Source organism: Columba livia, chromosome 3, assembly GCF_036013475.1.
Source record: "Columba livia isolate bColLiv1 breed racing homer chromosome 3, bColLiv1.pat.W.v2, whole genome shotgun sequence".
Taxonomy (NCBI): Eukaryota; Metazoa; Chordata; class Aves; order Columbiformes; family Columbidae; genus Columba; species Columba livia.
In genome coordinates this window covers 113884364-113910922 of record NC_088604.1, presented here as the reverse complement: position 1 = coordinate 113910922, position 26559 = coordinate 113884364, and the positions used below count along the sequence as shown (strand labels likewise).

The window sequence follows — 26559 nt, the reverse complement described above, 5'->3', positions numbered from 1 at the left end:
TCAAGGTGTTGCCTTTGCATGAAACTCTCGTGGGTCTGATAACTTTAGGGTGGCAGGGCAGGGAGTGAGTATATTGGCGAGATGAAGCATTTTGTGCTGGCAGAACTCATCAGCAGCTATTAGGACTTTGCCGTTGTCTTTTAATACTGTCTATATGTTCTACCTATAGCTTACCATGCAGTGATGGGGCTTCTGTGTCACTGTGCCCATGTAACGTGCTCCTGGCGCTGCAGTGTGATGTTGTGCTGTGAAGGCCACACCTTCAATCGGGTTCTAGGCTTCTGTGTAAACTGGTGGAAAAAGAAATGCAGCTTTATTGCAGTCATGAGCCTAATTAATTGAAATACCAAATTGCATACTGGAAACTGAAGAAACTAAGACTCTCTAAGGGCTGTTATTTTTATAGCCCTAGAGACAGACTCAGATCTGTCACTTGCTGGCACAGCAAAGGGAAGATTGTTCTGGGACTGTCAACCCTTTTTTGCCCTCTGCGGTTGTGAGCAGTTACCAAGACTGACTAAATGCAGAATGTCAGAATTTACTATTCAGGCAAAATAAGTCTTGACAGAAAATTGTCTTGTGCTTCTGGACTTCTGGCATGCTCTCTCACTTTCATTCTGAAATAACTGCAGTTGTGTGGATCTGTGGATTAGTGTCTGGTTTTTAGACAAGGATGTCAAGAAATTTAAATGGAAATTTGTTGCTGGTTTGGTAGAGGATCAGGTCACTGAACAGGCTCTGATTTCCAAACATGAAGTTCTGTATATTGGCTGACCTTACGTATTGGAAAGACTAAGTGCTGTTTGCTTTTACGCTGCATTTTTACAGAAGTGTAAGAAAGTATTAATGAAATAAAAAGTAGATCAGGTGGTAGTAGAAGTTAAAAAAACAATTTGTTTTACTATTGGAGCAAATGCACTAAATGGAGTGAAGAAATGTTGAGGAGACTGTTCATGTTAGGAAGCAAGTTGTTATGGGGAGCGTGAAAGCTTCAGGTTCTGCAAGAGACGTTTGCTGTGGTTTGCTGCCTGCGGCCGCTTTCTAGGACTTCCTAAGAACCTCAGTTCCTCTTTCATACCCAAACATAGTGAACAATTTGTGCACTAACTTGGGTATCATAAATCAAGGTGCTGATAAGGAATTTTCAGGTTGTTACAGGGAAACATTTTCAAGCTTTTCAGCAGTAGCACAGTACAAGATTTTCTTTTTTTAGTGGTGTTTATGGATTCACAGATTTAGTCTATTCCTATCAGAGGTGTAAAGCAGGGCATGTGCTTTGAGATTTTGTTAAGAGGCTGCAGAACCTGAATCTGCTTTATTTCTGGGACCAAAAGGAAAAAAAAAACCATGCAGGTTATGGCTACAGGTATGTTTAATTGCAGTCTGAAATGGAGAAGAAAAAAATTACCTTAGGTCTGCCTGGGTATGTTTTGAGTAGGTGAATAAGTGGTCACCAGTATGTTTGATGTGCTAAAGAAAACTAGTTTTGCTAATATGTTTACTAATTGCTAACTTACTACATTAGTCTAGTGTAAACATAATGCTAGCTCCTTCAAAGAAAACTTAGTCTCTTCTTTAATTTCTTCATACCTGGTATTTGCGAGAGCTGTCTGACTAAGAACCAGCTAAGCACTCTCAATCCTTAAAAATGTTGTGTCAGCATGTGGTATTCAGTGAGTCACAAGACTAACTGTATTATGGCTGGTGCAGGGAGGAAAAAAGGTAAGGTTTATTTAAAATAAAACACAAAGGCTTGTGTTCATCTTCAGAATTTGATGTTATCTTTATAATCTTCCATGAGGATGTTTAATAGTTGTAATAAAGGAGAAATTCTGGTAGGAAAGCAATGAACTGTGCATTGTGTTTAACTGGTAAAGGGCTTACTGAAGCATTTCTGAGAATAGGTGTTGTGTGGTTTTTTCTTTCCAGTTGATGCTGATGAAATAAAACGACTAGGAAAGAGATTTAAGAAGCTTGATTTGGACAACTCTGGTTCTTTGAGCGTGGAAGAGTTCATGTCTTTACCTGAATTGCAACAGAACCCATTAGTACAGCGAGTAATAGATATATTTGACACAGATGGAAATGGAGAAGTGGACTTCAAAGGTAAGACACGGTGCTTTTAGGTGCTGTTACTAATTGAAGTTCAAATTTTGCTTCTGCTGAGAAAGGAGGGGTGAGGAAAACTTGTTCATCAAAATAAGGCGCTAATTCTTAGTGAAACTGAATACCAGTAAAACTTGTTTCTCTGGCGCATTAGGGCAACTCCTGAGTGAAATGCTTAAAGAGCAGATTGTTCAGTAATGCCTTTCCAGGTCATAGTGATGTTGGACTACTCATTAAGTATCTCTTAGAATACACTAATTCAGTCTCTTAGTAGTGCTGCTATCTGAAGGACATTCTTAGGCTGAAGAGACAGTGAAAAAAAGGGGGTAAACCATGTAAGTGGTATGTCTGTGCACATGTTGTGTTTATCCAAAAGGTGTTATGAGATCTTTTTCTGAGTATTTTGAAAATAGTTTTCTAAATTGTGAAAGTGGTTCAGATTTTTCTGTTAACGCCTTTACATGATTTTTAGGTAGACAATTCAAGCAAAACCCCAAAAGTTTTGATTTAGTACATTCCTCCATTTTTTTTTTTACTTCTTTTAAATATTCATGATTAAAAGGGCCAGCAGATTAAAAATCTCCATTACTAGTTTATGTTAAAACAGTTACTGCCCCTTAGAAGTGATAATGTCTAACTTCTGTTCAAGATAATACTCATTATCTCTTATTGCTCATGGCTAGAAAAGGCTAATCAGTTTTTCTTGAGGAGAAAGTTATTAAATCTCATTTGTATTGACAGGATGACATTTTATATAAAATATTAACATAAAAAAGCTGCTAAACTTTACAGATGTCCTTCAGTTTCTATATGGGGAACTACAGTGTAACTGGAATGTTGAGGTTTTGAGTCTTTCTTGGTATCAGTTTCCAAAGCACTAAATGTTGTATGTAACTGTCCAAAATTCTGTTGTGAAAAATAGGCAGTGATGAAAAATACATTGTATGTGACATTGAGCTGTGATTAATGTAATTACCAAGAGCTGTTCCTCTTGGGTGGGAACAGGAAGTTGTCAAAATCCATTTTGTGTAGTAAAATGATGTTGCTGCAGTAAATGGCAAGGAATTCCATTGTTGTCATCTGGCCAAGTTTGATTCATTTAATTTCATTATTTCTGTCTTGGGGGAAGCTCAAAGGAAAGGTTTGAAACTGAAAAGGGTAGATTTAGATTGGATATAAGGGAGAAATTCTGCCCTGTGAGGGTGCTGAGGCACTGAACAGGCTGCCTGAGAAGCTGTGGGTGCCCCATCCCTGGGATTGTTCAAGATCAGGTTGGACGGGGCTCTGTGCAACCTGGTCCAGTGGAAGGTGTCCCTGCCCATGGCAGAGGTTGGACTAGATGAGCTTTAAGGTCCCTTCCAACCCAAACCATTCTGTGATTCTATATGAAAATTACTAGTGTGAGAAAACTTGCTGCCTTTTGTTGAAAGACCTAAATAATTAAGCATAATGGCAAAAAAGCCAAGCATTTTATTGGTAAGTAATCTAGGAATAGTTGACTTAATTTCATAAAACTTGTTGAAACTCTTAGTAGGCCTTTTAACTTAATGCTGTATTGCCATACCTCTGTATTCTTTCTATACCATAGTTGAACTTGCAGTTTTGTACTGTTGTCATTTTTGCCACCCAAAGCTCTAAGTCTAATTCCAGGATCTCATCCAGAAACATCATATCCCAGGGTTTTATTTTTTTTGGCCACTTTAATGATGTGCTCCTGGATAATGACTTAATAGCTAAACGGTGTAAATTTTCTTTTTACCCTATTTCTTACAGAAAAATATTTTCTTAATTTGTTTTAGAGTTTTAATGTAATGCTTTAAGCTGAGAAACCAGTCCTGAGAAGAGCTGTACAATTAGAACCCTCACTGGAGTGGCTTTAGTAAAGATCTCCATGGGAGTTTCAGAACAGATTCTTGCAACAGTCTAGCAACAAAATTACTTAAATACTGGTGTAACAAGTCTGTTCAGTGAGTGCAGTATTGGACTTAAAGTAACTTCCTGCTAAAGAACATAAGTGTCTACATACTTTGATACCTTCAGGTGTCACAAGATAGGCAATATTTTAAAGATTTGAGGGTAATTTAGATTATTTTTACAATTTTAAAAAAATTCTGAATGTTGATTTTCTTGGTTTATTTAAAAATACACTTTTTGGTGAATATTTTTCTTGTACTTTTTAGAATTTATAGAAGGAGTCTCCCAGTTCAGTGTCAAAGGAGATAAGGAACAGAAGTTGAGGTGTAAGTATTTTGATTTTCCTTAACAGAAGTTTTTTGACACCCTGAAATAATACACTTTGGCTCGTTAACATTGAGAGATCATCAAATCCAGATTCTTTGAAAAAGTGGGAAATCATGACAGTAAACTGTGAGCTTTTTGCACATGTTGTTTGTGTGAACAATTTGCCAACACTCTTTCTGCAGGGAATGTTTGAGGAGGAGGTTGCCTTCTGAATATCTTCAATTGCTTCCCATTTAAAAAAGAAATCAATCATTTAAGGATATTTTGGTCACAAAGCTGTGTAGCAATGTGCTTTGCTTTATGAAGGCATAAGAATAACATGAATTTTTTTGCTACTACAGGTAAAACAGCACTAAATTCTTGTTTGAGAACTGCATCTTGGAAACATAGCATGAGCCACAAGCTTTTGGAGTTGGGAAGGGATAGGTTCAGTCATAGATGTAGCTTTCAGTAAATAAGACTGAAATGTTTAAAACTAAACTCAAATCTTAATGCTGAATTGTTTGCAGCAAAGTAACCAGGTGGGATTTTGATTAATCTTTTCCCTCAAAGGTTGTAATTTTTTCTGCTTGCAAATGAGTTGCTACCTGGGTGCTTCACTTGTGGTGGTGAAGAAGTTCCAGTTCAGTGTCAATTGCGGATTCTTTCACTCCTGGTGCTGAAACAATCTTGACTGACATTTCTAAAGTGAGGTTTTTCTTTTATATTTGACAGTAGCACCATTCATTGTATTGTCTCTGTTTTATGTTTTTCAGGATGAAATAGGAAGGCTGTTAGAAATCTCACTTAAAATGCAGTATTTTTCTCAGTTCGTGCAGAATTGTGTCATTACTTATTGTTAATGCAAAGCACATGAATGTATATCGCTCTTTGACCACATTTATTACTTGAAAGGTTTACGTATATATGTATTTACTTCTGCAGTTGCTTTTCGCATTTATGATATGGACAAAGATGGTTATATCTCAAATGGAGAGCTCTTCCAAGTGCTGAAGATGATGGTTGGGAACAATCTCAAAGACACTCAGTTACAGCAAATTGTAGATAAAACCATAATTAATGCAGATAAGGATGGTGATGGAAGAATATCCTTTGAAGAATTCTGTGCTGTAAGTAACCTCTAAAGAAAATTTCAATAATTTGGAATTTAAAAAAAGAAAGAGGAAAAATGGTTAATAGGATGAAGAGTAATATTATATGAGTAGTGTGTTTCTTCTGACTTGGCAACAGTTGCCACTTGACACAGCTTTATTATAGATGGTGGGTTTGTCTTATGGCTTCCAGTAGAGCAATGTGTTCTATCACATATGAGCAGGTCACGAACTGGTTCCTTCAGGACACAGATGTCCCTCTTGGATTGAGTGTGAAGAAGATTGCATTGTTGAGAGCACAGCAGCTTTTACAAACTAATTTCTGTGTCATTTTACGACAAAATAAACACAAAACCAGCCCTAATTATTTTTGTATGTAGACAGAAATGCTAGCTTGGCATAGAGATGCATGTTGCATTCCAGTCTCTATGCTGGTAGAAAATAGCAGCTTTAAAGATAAGTTGCGATTGACTGGCTGCTTGTGGGAGGATGGTTTGTTTTCAACAGTTAGATTTGATTAAAAAAGAAACAGCACTTTCAGTTGTTTTCAGTGTCTCTAGCTGCTTCACAGAATACACTGAGTAAAAATAATCAAAGCATGATGGGCTGGCATGTCCGGTCTGCTGATGGGGGGAAAAATTGCTTCAAACAATCTGAAAGCTGTAAAACCAGAGTATGTCCCGGCAGATCTCTGTGGATGGAGGGGAGAGGTGTGTTCTGCAGAGGTTACCTTTAGGTTAATCTTCCAATCTCTAAACTGGGTGTCTGCTCCAAATCACCCTTTAGAAAGGTTTCTATTTGCAGCGTGGAGAGAGCCCGAGGAGATTATCACCATCTGCACAACAGGGGATTTTCCAAAGGCTGGGCAGCGGGATTTGTGTGGGTTACAGGGAGAGGAACCCTTCAGGTGCTACTCTTGAAAAAGGACAAACAGTTGGAAGGTTCATTTTAAACACTTTTTGGGTAGTACTGAGCAGAATGCTTGAATGTACTGCTTGAGATCTGAAAGGGCTGATTTTTACCCATGTTGTATATTTGTTTAATTAGCTGACAGCAAGTTTTAAATTTTCTCTTCCAAAAAAAAGCAAATGGCACATTGAAACTTGAGCATTTGAAAATCTCAATGATGAGTGTTTATACATGAATTTTAAATGGTGTATTAACGAACATACACCTGGGTAGCACAGCTTGAGTCAGTAGGTAGCCAGGCATTGATTTTGTTTCCTAGTCTTTGAATTTAGAACTCCAGTTCAAACAGATCTTGCTCATACTCATGATCAATGCAAGTACTAAAAAAAACCTGCTCTCCCCCAAAGTATTAGAGCAAAATAGTTCTATTGTCTGTGTAGTTTTTTCAGAGTTTAGTTACTTTTGTGGCAGGTAAAAACATGTGGTCATCTCCAGAAGACCCAGAATGAGTTCCTTCTTGTCCACAGCAGCCTGCAAACACTTAGATTAATGAAACACCTGATCATTTCTTGCAGGGGGGTGTCTTGGAGCCATCCATCAAATAAAACATTGCCTTTTCTTCTATTCTTTAGCTTCTGCCCAGACTTCCTGTCTTGTACTCCTGTTTTCCTTCTACGTTCTTTTAATTTCTCCAGTTTAACTTCCTAAAAGACAACTTTCATTCCTAGATTTTCTTATCACCTTCCCTCTTGCATATTAACTGCTTTTGAATTTTGTGCTATCTAGAAAAATATTTTGTGGCATTTGGGCTTTGAATTTTGTTTCTGTGTTATAAAAGGTTCCTCTGATGCTGTACCTCCTTCTCTGTGCATGAATCGTACACCTTTGAATGCTGTTAATCCTTTTTTGGGTGCATACAGTTCTGTCAGAAATCCTGCTGCTTTTCCTGTGGCCTGTGGCTCCTCATGCCAAGGTGCACAATTTTACAGGGTGTTTTAGAAGTGGAGTTAGAATTTAATTTAATGTGCAGAAACATAGTATAAGGTCAGAATATGAGAATGGCGGGAAAGACAAAATGGTGTAAGTTACATTATTTTATTCAGGCCCTTGAGTGTGTAAATTGTAGTAATTACTGCAGAGAATATATAATTCATTCATATATTTCACAGCACTTGTGAAATGTAAATTAGTTTGGAGGCCAGGGAAGTACTGTAATTATGACTTACCTGAATGCATCTTCTGAATAAAGTGTGTTCTTTGTATCTTGCTAACTTTTGATTCTCATCTCTTTGCGAACACTTGTTTTCCCAGGTTGTAGGAGGCCTAGATATCCACAAAAAGATGGTTGTAGACGTGTGACTCTGCAGGGCACCACCCAACACTTTTGCTTTCTTCTCCATCTCTGAAGATCTGCTCAAGACGTCCAGCAATGCTCTCTGTGTATTTCAATGGAAGTATTTTTCTCTGTGAAGCCACATTTTCCAACATGAGCCTCATGAAGCCAACTAAGTGTTATTGAACTTTTATTCTCTCAATAACTCAGTGTAGCACTTTAAAGTCTGAAGGACAGCAAAGATGGAAAGAGCATATCAGTGTGGTGGAGAAAGGGAAGGGGTTGGCTTTTTAATTTATTTTTCTTCATCTTTTATAACAAGGAAATATCTATCTATATATATGTGTGTGTGTATTTATATATAGATATATATGTAGCTTTCTATATGTAGTAGCTAGGTGGGCTTTAATTTAATATACTTGATTCAGAAACAAAACTAGAGTACAAAGTGCCAAGCAGAATATTAACAGTTCAATATATGGATATACATCCTTACTTTTATTTCACACAGTTTTATATATATAGTAGAAGAATGTAAAATTTCAACTGGGTGTTAGGTCAACTCTCTTTCTGTGACTGTTCAGATGTTTCTATATATTGACTGGCTGACAAAGCATTGCTTCTTATTAATTCACCTTAATTACATTTTTTTGTAACACAGGAGACTAAGTTTATTTATACCTGTTAATATATTACCAGGGACTGTGTCTCTTTGCTAAATAACTTAGTACAGTTCTACTTAATATGAGAATATAGTTTAATGCTACTGCCAAGAACTAGCCTTCGTGTGCATATATAATAGTAACTGCAGAATGCTTGTATGGCCACTAGATTTTGTCACCTAGGAAGTGGGAGCAGTTACACTGTCCTGAAGTGAAGGCAAATCTGCTGTTTTGGATTCATTTTGGATACAGCTGCTCAAGTTGTTAGATGCATTCGTGATTTTCTCTTCTGCTTAGCTTTATGAAACTAGATCAACGTAACTGTGCAGGACTCCCATCTACTTATTTTATACAGTAATTAGATTATCAAATGTTCTTGCCATTTAAATTCTGTTGTTTCAACCATGATAGTTTCCCCTCTGCATTTAAAGAATACTACAGGTAGCATAAATAACTGGTAATATTTTATATATATATATATGTATATAGGATTCATACGGGGGAAAAATCTTGTTAACCTATGCCATAGAGGAGGAAAACTTCACACTATCTAAATTTATACCTCTTGTGGTTCTCCAGTCCTTTGCCTGGAGAATTTTTTTTCTTTTCTAGATTTGTCCATATCATAATTTGTAACAGATGGTAACTTGATATATTTGTGTGATATAAAAGTAGCGAGCCATGTTTTACAACTTTATATCATCCCTTCCCTTTTCTGCAATGGTACTATTGGCTGGAAGAAAAAAACATTTGCTAGATTATTTTTTTTTTAGGACAGTACATCTTTCCTGTATAGTAGTTTTTCTATTTAAAAAAAAAAGTTTTATAATCAGCAGTGGAAAGTGCAGGTTGTCTGAACCTACTTCAGGTGAGCACCTGTCTGCCATAGCTGTTCCTTCAACTGAGTGCTGCACATCATGGGCTCTGTCTGTGAGAGAGAAATCCAGGTGCTTGGTGTCCTTGCATGACATGAAGTTTTGCATGTAGATCAATTTGAAATGTTCCTCTTGTTTACATAATTTGCATAATTTAAAAGATAATGTTGCCAAACTTTGGTAAATGTTAATGTTCAAAACAAAAATCTCCACTACATGTAACTTTTCTTCCTCTGGATCAGTACGTGGCTTATAACCCCAGCCAGTGGTTGTATCTGTTCCAGTGTCAACTGCCATGTGCTCTGCTTCAAGGGGGAACTAGTCTTTTGTGAATTTTTTGTACATAAGTATTTGTTACAAACATTTTAGCAAATGCTTTCCATTTCTCTTACTTGCTTGTGCATATCTTGGCTGGCATTATAGAAATTAGTGCTAATGTTATTTCCTTTGGGGGATTGGAAGGGGAGGGATGAGGTGTTTGGTTTTTTTTTTTTTTTTTTTAGTGTGGGGAAAAATGATTTATGTTGAATGTTTAGTTTTTCCTCTGCATGCTACATCATATGTTGTGGGAACTATTAAGAACCTTCATACTATATGAATATAAAATAAAATATTTGAACCTTGGCTGGGGTGTGTCAGTACTTACCTCAACCCTTCCTGTTCAGCGTGAAACAGCTCTGGACACTGCCCTAAAGAAAATTTGCTGTTCATAGTTCTTCATGTCCTCTTGAATTATAAAGATCAGTTTAAAAACCATACAGGGTGTGCATAGGCCCCTCTTGAACACTTCCAGGCTTCATTTCAGTGTTTCAAGAACACTTATCTATTTTTTTCTTAAAAGCATATCTGGTTCTCACTGTTACATGTCCAAATTTGATAAAATACCTTGTTTAAATCCTAATTTCAGAATGATTGTGCTAAATTGAAGGTAGTTTAAAAAACAAAACAAGCAACAACCCAAGTCTAACCTTAATTTAGCTGGAGAACAAAAAGCAGCTTCTTGCTCAAGGAAAGGTGAGAGAACTGTGCAGGTGAAAGCAATCCTACCTGGAGCAGGTGCACCAGTTGCTGCTGCTCTTTGTGGTGCAGTTTGGGCCCTCTTGTGTCCTGCCCTCTCCCTTTCTACTGCTTTTCATTGGTATTGCTGTGCACCTGCTTTAAGATAAAGAGGAGATTACTGTTGTGTGTCCTTGCCTTGCTCTCCCCTTATCTTTCAAGCTACTTGAGATAAATGGCATGAACAATGAACTGGGCAGGTGCACTCTTGTATCTCCAGGTGCTCTAACTGGACACTCTCCTCTACATAGCTCAGACTGCTGGGAGCTGTACATAAAGGTCACTTGGCAAGTTGTAAATCTCTTAACAATTCAAGGCTTGCTTGAATTAATTTGGTTATAATTATGATCCCCTACTACAAGGGGCTGCATTGGAAGCTCAGACATGCTTATCCAATTTGTTAGTGTTTTTGAGCATCTCATTTTGGTTTTTGTTTTCAATCGCAAACCTACACTGAATTACTTTCAAGAGACCTGGTCACAAGAGAAGAACCATGGTTAAGTCAAACTGGCTCTGTGCCTGGGCTCTGCCATCTCTGCCCCCGCTCTGTTTCAGGCATGTCACATGTTATATTAAGGAAGACACAGCACCTGAGTTGTTTGTGCTCTGGTACACTGACTGGTATTTAACCTGGAGGCTCTTAGCCTCCTTGGGCTGCTCTTACAAATCATTTGCAAGAAAATTAAAATCTATATAGGTGCAAATTCTAGCAAGACGTTCAAATCCACTGTTTACCTCTTTGCCATCTTACCATTTTTGTGTCATCTGTTCCAGCAGCCGCAGAGGCATGCTGGGCAGCCTCTGCCATTGAACTTTCCAGTTGATTCCTCCTTTTCCAGGAAGATACTGATCCACAAAGTGTGGCTATGAACACTGTGCTGGTTCCTTTAGCCTCAAAACTTAAACTGAAATGGTTTCTGAAGTCCTGACAGCGGTCTCTCAGTGCCTTGATGTTCTGAAAGTCAGTAATGAAGCATGTTTTTGTTTGATGATAAATTTAGGTAAAATGCAGTACCTGTTTTTCTGATATATACACAATTAATTTAAAATAACTTTTAATGACTGTACACAAGTACTAGATGTGTTCAAATGAGCACATCTGAAGAAAAATAGACTCCACAGACAGTCCTGGTATTCTGGGTTTCTGAATCAAACAGAAGACAGAGTGCTTGTGTAGCTCCAGACCCCTCAGATGTACAGAATCCATGACTCCCAGCATGTGGTGGTGCAGGCACATGGCAGCTCAGAATCTTTCAGCAGCTCTGCTGGCCACTGCCCGAATATTGCCATAAACCTTTGATGGAGGGCTTCCTGCAGAATAAAACACAAAGTCAGTCGGCAAACAACATATGTTCCAGAAACAGATGTTTTGCTCTGATGCTTATGTCTGTGTTGGAGTGGAGAATAAGCCTGGAGTGAGGAACATGGTCAAGGTTACTGCTGCCTGCTCCAAAGGTGGGTGTGGACACACCAGGAAAAAGTAAGACACCCCCTCCCCCAAAGCAGTTTCTCAGACTGCAACATCTATTTATGTGTCATGGAAAAGATTAGATAACAGGACTTACCTAAAATTAGATTGCAAATGGCTGTTCGTGCCATTTTAATGTTCTGAAAAGATCCCAATATATGAATTTTCCTGTTAAAAAGTTAAAGTAGCATTAGTTAATGGAAAAAACCCTCTCTGATTATATAGGTAGTAGAGCATCTAAGTTGGAGGTGAGAGATGAACATGGAATTTCAGCTGAGTGTTCTAATTCCTCTTCAACAGTTGTCATTCGAAAAACCGCCAAACACTCAGAAAAGCTACAACACAAAACCTGTGCTCCTCTAACTCCTTTATAAAACTGCTTTACAATATGTAAGTTTAACAGTGTAGCAGCTTCAAGAAGATAATGTTCCAGGGTTGGAGGATTCAACATTGATTATTTATAGGAAAGAATTCTTATGCTGTGTAGAATTGCTCCATTCTAGGGGTCCTGGTGACTTATAATTCTCAAAAGGTCAAATAAGTACTCAGAGTTAGTGTTCATGAAAAATAACAAATCATTTGTCTTACTACTGCTCTACAGCAGTTTCAAAATATTCAAGTTGTCCTTGTTCCCGAAACTGGACGTGGATTAGTTTAGGGCCTGCACTCTGCCTAGAAGGAAGGAAGTCAATACTCACGTGTCAGCGAGAACAATTCGTGTCCTGGTTACGTTTTCTATAGTGAATTTTGTTTTTCCGCCTTTCCCTGCTATTCTACCTATTGCTCTTGACAGATGATCTCCTTTCAGCGGTTTGACTGTTATAAAAAGAGAACAACATGCTAAGTTTAACAGCAATGGTGTGCATTTGCACAGCTTCCATTGTTCAAGCTACTGGAAACAAACGCATTTTAAGTAATATGAAATCAACTGTACTATATGTGAAATATATATATTTACTTATGTGAGTAAAAGTGAAAATCTAGGGAGGAACAACGCCCAACTCAGTTTAAGAACCTAATGGATGTATTCCCCAAAACACTCCATGTCACCTTTAAGTTTAAAGTAACTTTTTACACTGTGACAAGAAAAATCAAATCACTCTAACAAAGTGACATGCTTTGAAGGAGTCTGGGAGGTTTTTTAGGACATCTTAAAAAAAAGACAACCCTTTCAAGACACCTGTGCCTGAACAATAATTCTGTGTAACAGTATGAAAGTTTCTGTGATCCCTGAAGATAAGTGACACAAGTGGACCAGGGGAAAACAAAACAAGCCCAAAATGTACATGCAGATGGTACACACAGCTACTCAAATACTGCAGCACAAATGACTTACCATCTGTAACTTCAAATGATTCTAGAAAAAGATCATCTAATCTGATGAGAGCAAGAGCATCCTAAAACATTAAGACATTTGTTATCAGCATGAGTGTTATAGTACCACAAGAGTTGAAAGCTGATACGTTTACTTTATACATAGAGACAGATGACATCAACAGTATTTCCCCACTTAACATATCAAACAGCAATCAGCTACCTAGATTGACTATTTTTCAGTAGCAATATACGTTTTTACTTCTGTAGAGAGAACCCTACACATGCTTAGACCCCTCCACGTTCACTCCAGACCCACGGATACTAGTGAAGTCAGCCCAGCTTTCCACCAACCATCAGCCTGTGCGATGCTGCAAAAAGTGGGTTTGTTTTCTCCAAGTTGGAGTTCTGAACAGACCAATGGTTATTGATTAGGACTAAAGCAAGCCGAACAGCCTTTAATGTGCAGAGCATCTCGGAGCTGGATGACAGCTTCATGCTTGCCTCTCACATACAGCTAAATATGTCCTCTTTTTCATAATTTTAATTATGTGCCGCTCAAAGATTACTTTTTTGTCCTGCATTAGCTTAAGGAACTAGACTTATACTCCAGTCACAATTTCAAACAAATTCCTTTCTAGAAACCCACCTAAGGATTTTTATTTCTTTCTTACTGTAATTTGCAGAGAGGCCAAAGACATCACACAAGCAACTTCAAGCAGTCTCACGATCGAGCTGTTGGGAGACTCACCTCTACTTGAAACCCAAGGATAAATGCTTTCACAAAATCAGCTGCTTTCGTTAGAGCACTGAGATCCTTTGTCTCTTGACAAGTCTGCAAGACAAGATGTTTGCAAATTAAGACCATGCAAGTAGGATCAGAATTTGAAAAATCAAAGAGAAAAAGGCTATCCATAAAAAAATATAATAGAAAAATCTACATTTAGGTAATGACCCTATATTGTGTTTTACTGAAAGGCCCAAGTGATAAACTTTGTGCTTTCTTATAATGTTGAGCCTCAACCACAAGAACACACCAACAGTCTGGGTTTGGAGGGGAGGGAAAAGAGAAACTGCTGACAATCCCCATCACCAGTGACTGAGGAGAATCCTTTGTATGAAACAAACACACACCAGACACACCAAATCCCTAAACTAAACTGCAACACAACAGTAGAATCAAAGAACAGGATAACGGCAGGAGACAGCTTGAGGAAAAAAGTTATTCTAATGACAATATCCTAAAGATATTATAGCAGGTGATTAGAAACCCAGGCAGGTTCAATAAAACACATGGAACAAGAGAAAGATTAACAAGGTCTTTTTGAACAGGAACAAATTGACCTGACAAATCAGCAAGTGTTGAAGATCTATACTTTTTCTTATCCCCTGCCAGCAGAGGCCCAGGATCTGCTGTTGGGATGTTCTTTCAGCTCATATTCTAGAACTGGGCCAAATAATTTTCCTGCCACCAGTGGAAAAGCTTGTGCACATCTGCATTTACAGACTTGAACAGGGACAAGTTAGAAAAGAGCAGTCTTGAAAAGAAAAAAGGAAAAAGAAAGCAATAATTAAGGATGATAATTATGTTAAGGACTGGAATACAAATGTATTCTACAATGTCATTTACGGCTTCCATACCATGTCAAAGAAATGACAGAAACTCACTTCAAAGTCTTCCACTGTTTTATGCCAATGACAGATATTGGTAAAATTAAATCAGCTTGATCATTAACAAAACTACCAACTTTTCAATGAGACACCATTCTGTATCAAAAAGTGCTGTTAAAATCCCAAGGGTTTTGCCTGCAGTTATTCAGTAGAACTGCAAGACTTCCTGCTCTTCTCCACCTTTTCCTTCAAGTTATTTCTAGGAAGTGTAAATAAGGGATAGTTCTGTCACCTTTCTGCTAGTTGCTACCATCAGACTTGTGGTAAGATTTTAAGGTTAGAAAAAAAATTACTGTGTTAACAACGTTGATGTATGAGACCTTGTAATAGTGAAAATACAGACACCAGCAGTTAACTTGTATGACAAGCTTCGGATATCCACTTAAAAACAGCTAGTCTGAATATTCCCAAGAAGGAGTAAGAATGAGAAAAGAGCATCTTCAAGATTTAAAATTATACAGAGGGTTTCAATCAGATGAACCCAATTCCAAAGGAGTAGTGCTGTATATCCACACCCTGTGCTATTTCAGTGTAATCCATTAAAGAAAAATCACAAGCTATTACAATCCAGACTCTCATCTTCTGCCACAAACAAAATATATCAGATGGCACAGTGGCCCTCTCAAAAGCCACTGTTAGCTCAAAGCTGTCACAGAAGCAGGAGCCTTAGACAGCTGGAAAATGCTGCATTCCAAGAGCAGATCTAGCACACAGATTCTTCCTTAATTCACGAGCACATAATTTTCTCCTAAAAAGAAATGAAACACCCCCGCCAGCTCATTCTGGCCTCTTCTAGAAGAAATTAAATTTTACTTACATTAACTACTTGTTTCTAAGCAATAACTGACAGATTTTATTTTTATTCTCAGTGAGAGTTTTCTGATTAAGTGAAACTATGCACTTTCTGGCACTGCAGCGCAGGTACCACTGGGAAAACAAGAAGAGGAGCTCTCCTTACCTTGATTTCAACGTTCCTCGTTTTCAAATTAAACCTGATCTGAAGCTGCAAGTGTTCCACGATAGGCGTGAATATTTTCATCCAGTTCTCCTTCAGCGGGGTGTATCTGTTGGCCGGCACGGGCACCTTCCTCAGCTCAGCTTTCCCAGCCTAGGGGTGAGGAGAGGGCGGTGAGAAGAAGGGGCCGGGGGTGAGGAGAAGGGAAGAAGGGGCCGGGAGTGAGGAGAAGGGAAGAAGGGGCAGGGAGTGAGGAGAAGGGAAGAAGGGGCAGGGAGTGAGGAGAAGGGAAGAAGGGGCAGGGAGTGAGGAGAAGGGAAGAAGGGGCAGGGAGTGAGGAGAAGGGAAGAAGGGGCAAGGAGTGAGGAGAAGGGAAGAAGGGGCAGGGAGTGAGGAGAAGGGAAGAAGGGGCAGGGGGTGAGGAGAAGGGAAGAAGGGGCAGGGGGTGAGGAGAAGAAGGGGCAGGGGGTGAGGAGAAGAAGGGGCAGGGGGTGAGGAGAAGAAGGGTGAGGCCCAGAGTCGCTTCCCCGCCAGACCCGTGCTCCTCCCCGCCCGTACCACAAGCGCCTCAGCGGCCACGGGCGGGAAAGCCGGCCTCTTGCTGGGCCGCGGCTCCGCCGTGTCCATGGCGGCCGCCTGTCCCTCGCCGCCCGCCCGCCGCTTCCGCCGGCTCCGCTTGGACACGACGCTGGTGAAGCCACCGCCCTCCGGCTCGCTCTCCATGGCGGCCGTTGCGAGGAGGAGGAACAACCGTTACAGGGGCTCGCGCGGCGCGGCGGCTGCGGCGCGTACCCACGTGCGTCACCTCACGCCCTCCGGAAGGGACCCAACGGCCGCTTCCGCTCCGCCCCGCTTCGCGCCGCCCCGTCCCGGTTCCGGCGGTGTCTGTGGGCGCGGGGATGTCGTCGGCGGGGCTGGAGCGGCCGCAGGTGGTGGCGCACGTCCAGCAGTCGCTGCACTACACGCTGTTCGACTGCAAGTGGGTGCCCCGCAGCGCGCGCCTGCTGTGCCTGGGCAGCGCCGCGCGCGGCACCGGCGTCCTGCAGCTGCACGAGCTGCGCGGCGGGAGGCTCGTGCTGCTCAGCGAGGTGAGGCGGGGGGGCGCCGGGGGGCTTGTCTGCAGCCAGCGCGGGAAAAAGAGAACAGAAATGGAAGGAAACGAGGAAATCGTGCCGATCTCGTAATTTGCGTCGCTCTGTTTACTCACGGTTGTTGGTTTGTCGCCATGGTTGGTGTTACAGGGGAACCCGGAGGCGCTGGGCTATGCTTGTGTTAGGTTTTGTGTGGATTTTTGTTGTTGTTTTGTTTTGTTTGTTTGTTTTTGTAACTCAAAACTAGCAGAATCGCGGAATGGTTGTGGTTGGAAGGGATCTCTGGAGATGATCCAGTCCAACCCACCTGCTAAAGCAGGTTCACCAGAGCAGATCACACAGGAATGTGTCCAGGTGGGCTTGAATGTCTCCAGAGAAGGAGACTCCACAGCCTCTCTGGGCAGCCTGTTCCAGGGCTCCAGCACCTCAAAGTGAAGAAGTTTCTCCTCATATTCAGATGGAACCTCCTGTGTTTCAGTCTGTGCCCGTTGCCCCTCATCCTGTCATTGGGCACCACTGAAAAGAGTCTGGTCCATTCCCCTGACACCCACCCTTGAGATATTTATAAGCAGAGCAGATCGCACAGGAATGTGTCCAGACAATGTCTCCTTTGAGGGTTTGCCGGTTTTCAGAGGCATGAAGACCCCCAGGGCCACAAGCAAACAGCTCTCCTCAGTTCAGACAGCTCAGGCTTCCCAGTGCAGCATGTCTGGGGAGAGCTGGGCTTCCTTCTGCCTCAGATCTGCAGCCTCCGAGCATCATTAATGAGCTGAAGTGCAAGTTTTTGGTGTTTGTTTAAGACCATTAAGCTGGAGTCTCTGCTTTTGCATGCACAGGGAAATAAACATGAAACATTGTTTGCCTTTGATAACATTTTGATTGTACTTTATGCCAAATATCCTATGCACCTCTCATTGAAATCTGCCACAGTCTACACTTGTGTTGCTCTTTTCCATGTGCTGACACAGAACGTATCCTATTTTTTTAAAAGATTGAAAAGGCTAAACCTATAAAATGTGGAACTTTTGGTGCTACATCTCTGCAGCAAAGATACTTGGCTACAGGAGACTTTGGTGGAAACCTCAACATATGGTAAGCACAGATTCTTTCGCAGCTTTTTCATTTGATGTTGTGTGTTGTTTAAACTGACATATCTGTATGTGGCTGGATTTTGTATAAGGTGCTCTCTGTGCTTCATGTGGTTGGGCCCAGTCGTAAACTTCGCTTGGCTACTGGATTGGAACACGCCTGTTTTGTAAAAACAACATGAATTCTGCACAGTGGTTTAATTTAGTGCTGCTCCACTTGTCTCTTCTGTGTGCAGCCCCAAAAACCTGTTAAAGTTCTGCTACGTCCTCTTCTGAAAAGAGGCTTTTGAATAGATGCATGAATACATATATGAGGTTGTGTTCAACCTAAATTTGATGTCTAGATTAAATACGTATTTTTAATCTTGAGGTTTCAAACGTTTTTTTCAGGTCCCTGAATGATTTGTATGATTAATTTGTGTAGGTAAATTGATTATCAAATAAAGTTACAAGGCAAAAAAGTTGGTTTTAATTTTTATTAGTGTCATTATTTTTATAATATTTCTCTTGCCAAAGAACTATTGGTTCTGTTTTGTTGGAGTAGCAAGAATAAAATGGATTGAAATTTAAAATGAAATTCTGAAGGATTCTTGAAGGATGTGGATCAATTGGGAAGAACTGTGAAACCCAAAGTTGGATGCAACTTTTCACTTGAAGGCAGTAGTAGGAGCAAGGTGGGGATCAGTGAATAAGGTCATTTTATATACTTGCTGGAAGTAAAGTTAATAGGAGTATTTTGATCTGTAGCGTGATTCGTTTGGAGCCCAACATAAAAACCGGTTCTTAAGGGCTTCTGTGGTGAATCCCACAACCGCCTTTGCAAACAGGGAAGTCCAGAACTAAACAAAACCTCAGTCTAAAGCAGTAGCCAAAGAAGAATTTGAACAAAGACTCATGGTTCTTAATGATAATATCCATATTTTGTTCCCACTGTTAATCCAAGTTTTTATGATTTGTGCTTGAGTTTCCTCTCGTTTTTATACAAATCCTGAGGGTCAAGGAAAATGCCACGTTATCTGTTCTTTTCTTTCTTGCCTAGGAATTTAGAAGCTCCTGAAATACCCGTGTATTCTGTGAAAGGTCATAAGGAAATCATAAACAGTATAGATGGTGTAGGTGGCTTAGGAATTGGGGAAGGTGCACCAGAAATTGTGACTGGCAGTCGCGATGGTGAGTTAGTGAACTCTAAAAGTCTTTTCAGTTATTCTGAGAACGTAGTCTCAGCTTTGAGGGCAGGGTGCAGTCTGCCACCTGAACTAGCTGCAAATCTGTTGCAACTAGTTCTTCATGTGCTGTCTTTTTAATCTTGCTTGGGACAATTTTTCTCTAGTTCTTTTAGAAGCTGTAGATAAGCAAATATACTGTTGTCACTGAGCATGGGACAGAAGGAATATAAAGTGGAATAAATGCGAAATATAAGCTCAAGAAAATATATCCTTAACAAACACTTTCGCTTGGTTTCCGTTTTATTTTTTTCCATCTGCTAAACGCAGTTGGGCTTTTTGGAATTGAAAGAGATGCTCCTGTGTTTTGAATGATGAGACTGAAAAGCAAAGGCCTTCCCTGGGAAGATGAACGCAATGTGGCAGTGAATCCATAACGCTAAATGTTTGTTGTTCTTTCACAGGAACGGTGAAGGTGTGGGACCCCAGGCAGAAAGATACTCCTGTTGCTAATATGGAACCTGTACAGGGGGAGAGCAAAAGAGACTGCTGGACAGTAGCATTTGGTAATCTATCCCATTATACCCCTCCCCTCCTCTAATATGACTGTGCTGTGACAATTATAAAAGTATTTCTAGGATGTTAGCAAATAGTTTATTTTGTATGGACCAATCAGTAGCAGGTTTTGCTTTTCAACATTATCAAATGATGTAGCTGGGTTTTGGACTCATTCTCTTATGACCTTTGGTTAGTCATTTCACAGATAAGCTATGTAAGCTTTATTTCTGTGCCTAGGAATGTAAAAACAGTTGTCCTGCGTTGTCCTGAAGGAGTGTAAATGCTCATAGAATCACAGAATCAATTTGGTTAGAAGAGACCCTCAAGATCATAGAGTCCAACCACAACCTCACTGTGGCACTAAACCATGTCCCTAAGAACCTCATCTACACATCTTTTAAACGCCTCTGGAGATGGTAACTCCACCACTTCCCTGGGCAGCCTGTTCCAATGCCTGACAACCCTTCCCATGGAGAAATTTTTCCTGATATCCAATCTGAACCTCCCCTGGCACGGCTTGGGGCCATTTTCTCTTGTCCTATCACTTGCTACTTGGCAGAAGAGACCAACACTTGTGTTGCTGTGCACAGGGAACAATTTGCTGTTGTATCGTAGTTCCAGCTATCAAGTATTAAGGAATTAATTTAAGAGAAGATCCTTGAAACTAAGAGCAGATAAAAGACACAGAGATGCTTGATGTGTGCTTTGATTTTTTTCCTTTGGTGAGGACAAGCTGCTTGTGTTTTACACAGGCTGGTATTTCTGAATTAGCTCCATTTTTGCCTTAAGAGTCAGGGAGTGAGTTTTACAAACTGCTAATTAGTGCAGCATTTATCATAACAAAATTATTAGTAAGGAGATGTCATTTCCTAGCAAGAAGGTGCAACTATAATGCTCATTCCTATTGATATCTTTGTCTTTTGCTTTGACAAAGGGATTAAAAAGCATCCTCGTATTATCTTCAATTTTCTTTTGAGTTACTGAAGCTTGAGCCAAGGCCAGGTTCATCTTCAACTACATGCTCTGGGGTAACTTCTTTCCGACACTGATGTGCTTCCCTGATCCTGTCAGTGGAGAGATTTTGGAGGCAGGCTTCTGCGCCTGTCTAGTTACGGTCATGGCAACACACCGGGCCTCCCTCTGGATCTCTGTCTGCAGAAGAGTCTTGTCTCACGGATATTTCATGCTGGAGAGCCTGAACTGCTGAACTGGTTTCTGCCGTGGTGCAGTCTGGGGAGTGTGGTTTACAGCAGATGACGATTTAAGAGAAGGAATGTATTTGTATAGATTTACAAGAACAGTGTGCAGTACTCACTCTGTGTGGTTTAGGCTGTTCTTGGCAGGGGGAATAAGAATTTTGTTCATATTTTTAAAAGAAACACACTGCCAATTTTAAAGCTGTATTTTCTATACTTTTCAGGTTTGAAAACCAGACTGTTCCTTAAATCTTAATATCCCAACAGTAATATTTTTCTGGAATAAATGCAAGTTCAAATCACAGGCATAGGAGGTCTGAAACTTAACAGAGGGTTTCTGTATTCTGATTAATTCTTTCTCCCTGTGCAGGCAACGCTTACAATCAAGAGGAACGTGTTGTATGTGCTGGATACGACAATGGGGACATTAAATTGTTTGATTTAAAAACCATGTCACTACGATGGGAGACCAACATTAAGAATGGGGTAAGGGAACCATAAAAGTATTTTTCATTCCAGTTTCTAGGCAGGATGGAAAAATTAAAAGGACTCTGTCTACCTGAAATAACTCATGACCGATATATATTTACAAATCACAAAACCCGATATTTTTTTTTTTTTTTTTTTAGCAGTGGCTAAATTTCAAGGCTGAATGTATTTTTTCTATATTTCCAGGTTTGCAGTGTGGAGTTTGACAGAAAAGATGTAAATATGAACAAGCTAGTGGCCACATCGCTTGAGGGAAAATTTCATGTTTTCGATATGAGAACTCAGCATCCAACCAAAGGTTTTGCTTCTGTTTCAGAGAAGGTATGGGGGGATGGAGAGTTTCTTAGAGATGAACTATTTGAATATATGCTGCACAGTTAAAAGCACTTCAGGTCCCAAACTGTTGTCTTTGGTAGGTAACAGCTGCCCAGGTTACTGGGGCACAAGCTGTGTGGTGTGGCTGGTGTGGCTCCAGGTGCAAGCAGTGAAAGGGCCCCTGTGCATCCCGCTGCCAGCACCCAAACGGGTTTCCTCCCTTTTATAACCTGATATTTGGGCTTCTCTGATATTTGCGTCCTCTTGCACCTCTGTGCACTCAGCTGTGCCCTGAGTCTGGGAGTCGTGTTTATTGGAGCCCATATTAAATTGTGATGAGCATGCAGATTCGAATCTTAAATATATCCCAAACCTAAGTGAGCCCTCTGCAAACACTTTTCATCCTGCAGCCACCAGACCTCATGTGAGTCAGAGAAGTCATTATTTTTCTTCAGAACCAAGCATTTTTGGATTGTGTTACTGGCAATGAAAGGATACATAGGAAAGACTTAGTGGCCTGGAGGCTGTTAAATATGGAGAACTCTTACAACCTTGTTTTCTTCCATCTGTGACCACTGCATTGGTTAATCTAAGTTCTTTATAAACAAGTTTGGTTTTTTTTAAGTGAACAAAATCTGATAATAATTTAAGAAAAGGAACTTTTGTGAAGTTCTCCAGGACTGCTTAAATCAGAAAAAGCTTAGTTACCACTTAATATCTGTAAATTACTATTCTCCCTACCACCATTCAAAGCAGATAAGATGTTGGAAGTACTTGGATTAGATCACACAAAAGTATTACTGAATTAGTGTTTGTAATGATCAACATGTGAACATGAAATTTCCTGTCTTTCAATCACTGCATTTAAGCTTTTCCTTTTGGACATTGGCAGAGAGATACGCATTCAGTCAGAGTATGCATGTTGTAAGTTGTTTCTGTTGCTCTGTGATCTTGCTGTTCCCTGGCTGAGATCTAAATCTGAATTTTCGATTGTTTGTTGTGTTTGCACAGTGTTTGTAGGGTATTCCCTTCCAGTAATCATTTTAAGAGATGTCAGACAGTGAAATTAACCTTGTGGTGACTGTGACAGAGCCTGAGAATCCTGTAGTTTTAAGATTCTGAGTCCTTTCTTGTGAAGCTCATCCATAACTGAGCCCTATATGATGCTGATTTTTTTTTTAAATTAGGCACAAAAATCTACCATATGGCAGGTTCGGCACCTACCACAAAACAGAGATATATTTATGACGAGTGGAGGAGCTGGAAGCCTTCATCTCTGGAAATAGTAAGTGATCACTTTCCAGCCTGCAACAGGGGCAATGAGAAGCCCACCATTTATTGTTTTAAGAAAGAATCTTCCTGAAAAGAATATTTAGTTAAAATTAGTGCTTACAAATGCAGTAGAAAGGGTGTCAGTACTTGATCTGGAATCCAGTATTAATCCCCAAGAGAATGGAACAACAGCACAGGTAAATTTTGCCCTTGTCACTTTTCTTAACATAATAAAGATTTAATTATATCCCCAGTTAACAAGGCGATAAATGGAAGAAAATGGATTTTTTTAAAGTTCTCACATGGTAGCAGTTGTGTCTGAGAAGAATAATGATTCTTAAATGTACATCTTCTTACATTACATGGCAAAATAACCATCCAAAATGCAGTGAAGTAGGCATTAAGTTTCGGAAGGATAGCTGAGGTGAAATTTTCTTCCAAGTGGCAAAAGCCAGACAGTTAAAAAATGAAGGGCTGCAGGAGAGTGGCCTCAGGATTCTAAACTTCCTGCCTCACTTTTTCTTTTGTGAAATATTTACTCAGTATGCTGTATGGATGTAACTGGATATGATTATTCATAATTTTTAAGACATTTACTTGGCTTATCTTGAGAACAGAGGAAACCCTTCTCTATGTTCTTTTAAAAATGAAAACAATAATGTGTTTTTATCAGTAAGTTCTAAGTGCCTATTTTACTTTTCTTCACTTCTTGCCAGTGAATACCCAGCTCAGCGCTCGAAGAAGGATTCTGAAGGAGCTGAGATGGGGGTGGCAGGTTCTGTCAGCCTCTTGCAGAACGTGACTCTCTCAACGCAGCCCATTTCCAGCCTGGACTGGAGCCCTGACAAAAAGGGACTGTGTGTGTGTGGTGCCTTTGACCAAACGGTGAGGGTGCTGATAGTTACCAAGCTCAACAAAGTTTGAGAGGAAAAGTAGAATTTCTGATGAGAAAGCAGCGTGTAGTTTGCAGTCTGTAAATATGGGAAGGAGAGATCTCCTGGTTCAAATTTAATTTTGCCCTTATTAAAGCTGGATTAAAGAAATAGAAACTAGATCTTTCTATTGGAAGTTCAGATACGTGCAGTTGGAGTTGTTTGACTGTGTTGCAATGACTTGAAGTTGTCTGGGCATAAAACTTTTACCTTCTAGAAATGTGAATTTACATTTGAAATAACTTGTGCCTTTGTGTTAACAAAACATTTAATTTCATAAGTCACTTTAAATTGTTTGTGTTCAGTTTAATCATAGTACAAGTCGTTAAATAGTTTGGCTTTTTTATATATAGTATTGTCCATATACATTCATGCAATGGAAACTACTATATGCTCCCTCACAGAAACTTCTTGTGTTATTGTATATATTAATTAGAATGTTTGTTAAAGTGACTTAGGATTCTTCTATACACTCTAGAAACTGAGTGCTGAAATATTCAGGCTTAATGGAATAAGCCTTTTATCGAAGATCATACTGAAATTCAACTATTGAGCAAAATGCACTGTATTATTTTAGTTTGGTTTCATAACAAGTTTTTATGTTCTGTTGTTTTTATATCTGTTTGCAACTTGATATTCTAAAAATAAAATTATATGGAGCGTTGTCTTAGTACAAGCAAAGTACCTTATTCAAACATCCAGACTTAGAGAAGGTATGTACTTGTATAGGTTTACAAGAACAGTATTTAGATAAAACTTAACTCATTTTGTAGCAAAAGTCACTAAAATTTAAACTTTGTAAGGTAGCCAAAGTACTGTCTTTTTTTTTTTTCAACACATTCAGTATCACTTCAAAGCCCGATGTGACAGGGTAGCTTTGTTACTGTAGTTTCACCTGAACTTCTCTTTGTATTAATAATTTCCTTTGTCTCCAATGTGTTTCTTTGCTGATTTTAGCAGTGTGTGCTGCTGCCAGGTTTTTTAGCAGGCACATCCAGTTACTGTCCTCTCAGTGCATGTATGATGGGGGCTTTCTTAATTTCAGTAAGCCCCTGTGTGGACCTTTGTATGGAAGCTCTGTTTTCTCAGACTTCAGAAAGAGGATTTGCTATCTGAGAGATTCAGGTGAGTCACCTGTATCGCATCAAGTCTGACCTCCCAGGGGCTACTCCTGAAAAGTAGAGGCTGCTCTGGGGAGAGCGGTTCTAGGGCCTTATGTCTGTACTTGTCCTGCCACCAACTGGCGTCCCAGCAAGATGCAGGAGAAAGAGAAAACAGGCAGATGTTGAAGGGTGAGGTAGGGAGAGTGGTAAATGGGGGAAGCAGAGTGGAAGCCAGAGACTACTGAAGGTAGAAAGGGAAACTGGGCTGAAAGGAGAGGTGAGGAGCTGTAGCAGAAAGGCAACACTGAGGTTGCAGACCTGACACTATGTGATGTCCTCAGGATCTGTCTTTTTCTCTACGATTCCAGCTAAATACAAGTAAGACAGAATTGTCCTTATTAACTCCTGGGTATCTTAATTGATTAAAGCAGCTAAGGAAAAAGAGAACAGGCACCAGTGGGTAGAAAAGGCTCACAGGCTGTTAAACCTTCTGTAATGGAGAAATCATTAATGCTTTTGTAGCAGAGAGGGGCAGCAGGAAAATTGCAATAAATACAAAGCAAATGTGTATGTGGAAGTCTATGGCTTTAGTAGGCCACTCATACTCAGCTCTAGGCGGCCTTCAAATTTAGTCTCCTTTATCTCAGATTTAGCAAGGGCCATCAGGGCCAAAAGCACAGTAACTGATGGTAACAACCTGGGAGGTACCTGATGCTGTAACAAAATCTTACTTCCAGAGAAGCAGCCTTGGGTTTGACCAGTGGGAATCCATCCCTTTTAATCCCATCTGCTTGTATGCATAGCACAATGCTGAGAGCATATTCTGAAATGATTTTAAATGTTGACCCTCTTAGGGTGCATCCCAGCAGGAGAGAATAGGGGGAACTATTGCTCTGCAATCTTGGCTGCAGATGCTTTGAAAAGCTGGGGGTGCGGAGTTCAAAGAATCTAAGTGCAGAGTCTCAAATGCACTGTTCAGAGATGGCCTCTGTTAGCTTTGTGATGTAAATAAATTATACTCTGAAAAGAATGCTAGGCAGTGGAAATGTGTGGAATTATGTTCTGTCTCTGATAGTAATTCTGAGTCAAGCACAGAATAAGGGAAGAAAAAGCTCTTGGTAAAGATACCTGTGAGGGAAAACAAAGAGCTCTGAGTGCAGGACTGGGCTCTTGGTGGTGTTTTTATTATGAACTTGGCCTGCAGCAAAAATGTCCTTTATACAACCAGCTCCAGGGAGAGCTTGTAGTGAGCCTACATGATGGGGATACAAAATAGAGCAAGAAGAAACTTTTGGGCTTCCAAAAGACAAAAATGTATGTTACCTCTGAGTACTTAATTTTGAGATTCATTTTATTTGTTGTTTTGAAAATGAAGGAATGCATTTCCCTCACAGGTAGCTGGTTTCATGAAAATACACGATGGTTTACGTGGCAAGAGTTTGCAAAAAGCTCAGAGAGCAGGAGGGAAGTCTGGATGAACAGTAGTACTGTCCTCGTTCAGGAAAGGTATTATAAATGCCTGTATCTGTGTACCTAGAAAATGAAAGATAGTTCCTTGTTGGAGAGAAGAGCTGTTGCTGCTGCCTGTACTATGCTGTGTCTCCTCAGCAGATTGGATTTCTGCTTCTCCCAGGCTAAACAAGAAACTTAAGCGGACCAAAAGCTGCCTGT

At 40.0% G+C, this 26559-nt stretch overlaps 3 protein-coding genes across 6 annotated transcripts in view; 2 read left to right on the top strand and 1 right to left on the bottom strand.

Annotated features, from left to right (window-relative positions):
• PPP3R1 (protein phosphatase 3 regulatory subunit B, alpha) overlaps positions 1-9841 on the top strand; it is a 39969-nt gene extending 30128 nt beyond the window's left edge. The window contains exons 3-6 of the mRNA XM_065059313.1: positions 1930-2106; positions 4287-4346; positions 5272-5456; positions 7659-9841. Coding sequence (XP_064915385.1) covers positions 1930-2106; positions 4287-4346; positions 5272-5456; positions 7659-7706 — 470 coding nt within the window. The 3' untranslated portion in view covers positions 7707-9841. The remainder of the gene's footprint in view (positions 1-1929; positions 2107-4286; positions 4347-5271; positions 5457-7658) is intronic.
• Positions 9695-16511, bottom strand: PNO1 (partner of NOB1 homolog). 3 transcript variants are annotated; one of them, XR_010471754.1, is made up of 8 exons: positions 16240-16511; positions 15685-15834; positions 13807-13890; positions 13078-13138; positions 12440-12557; positions 11839-11909; positions 11025-11584; positions 9695-10372 (listed from the first exon to the last, which is right to left on the bottom strand). XR_010471754.1 is itself a non-coding variant. In XM_065059308.1 (7 exons), the coding sequence occupies exons 1-7, from the start codon at positions 16402-16404 to the stop codon at positions 11517-11519; spliced, it is 717 nt and encodes a 238-aa protein (XP_064915380.1). In that variant the 5' UTR covers positions 16405-16511; the 3' UTR covers positions 9695-11516. The 3 variants fall into 3 exon arrangements, 1 of the variants encoding a protein (XP_064915380.1); XR_010471755.1 differs by having other exon boundaries at positions 9695-10369; XM_065059308.1 differs by having other exon boundaries at positions 9695-11584.
• Positions 16511-24458, top strand: DNAAF10 (dynein axonemal assembly factor 10). Of its 2 annotated transcripts, none has more exons than XM_065059284.1 (8): positions 16511-16769; positions 17764-17864; positions 18900-19030; positions 19488-19589; positions 21148-21263; positions 21453-21587; positions 22769-22866; positions 23570-24458. In XM_065059284.1, the coding sequence occupies exons 1-8, from the start codon at positions 16581-16583 to the stop codon at positions 23775-23777; spliced, it is 1080 nt and encodes a 359-aa protein (XP_064915356.1). In that variant the 5' UTR covers positions 16511-16580; the 3' UTR covers positions 23778-24458. The 2 variants fall into 2 exon arrangements, with proteins under 2 accessions (XP_064915356.1, XP_021147176.2); XM_021291501.2 differs by having other exon boundaries at positions 16764-17126.
• Positions 24459-26559: the final 2101 nt, after the last annotated feature.

What these genes read in the sequence shown, in the direction of transcription:
- DNAAF10 (XM_065059284.1), top strand. Translation starts at nt 16,581, where the DNA reads ATGTCGTCGGCGGGGCTGGAGCGGCCGCAGGTGGTGGCGCACGTCCAG. An exon ending in GGCTCGTGCTGCTCAGCGAG is followed by an intron (nt 16,770 to 17,763) that starts GTGAGGCGGGGG and finishes TTTTTTTAAAAG; the next exon opens with ATTGAAAAGGCTAAACCTAT. An exon ending in TTGCTTCTGTTTCAGAGAAG is followed by an intron (nt 21,588 to 22,768) that starts GTATGGGGGGAT and finishes TTTTTAAATTAG; the next exon opens with GCACAAAAATCTACCATATG.
- PNO1 (XM_065059308.1), bottom strand. Translation starts at nt 16,404, where the DNA reads ATGGAGAGCGAGCCGGAGGGCGGTGGCTTCACCAGCGTCGTGTCCAAG. An exon ending in TGGCCGCTGAGGCGCTTGTG is followed by an intron (nt 15,835 to 16,239) that starts GTACGGGCGGGG and finishes CCTCACCCCTAG; the next exon opens with GCTGGGAAAGCTGAGCTGAG. An exon ending in CATTTGCAATCTAATTTTAG is followed by an intron (nt 11,585 to 11,838) that starts GTAAGTCCTGTT and finishes TTTATTCTGCAG; the next exon opens with GAAGCCCTCCATCAAAGGTT.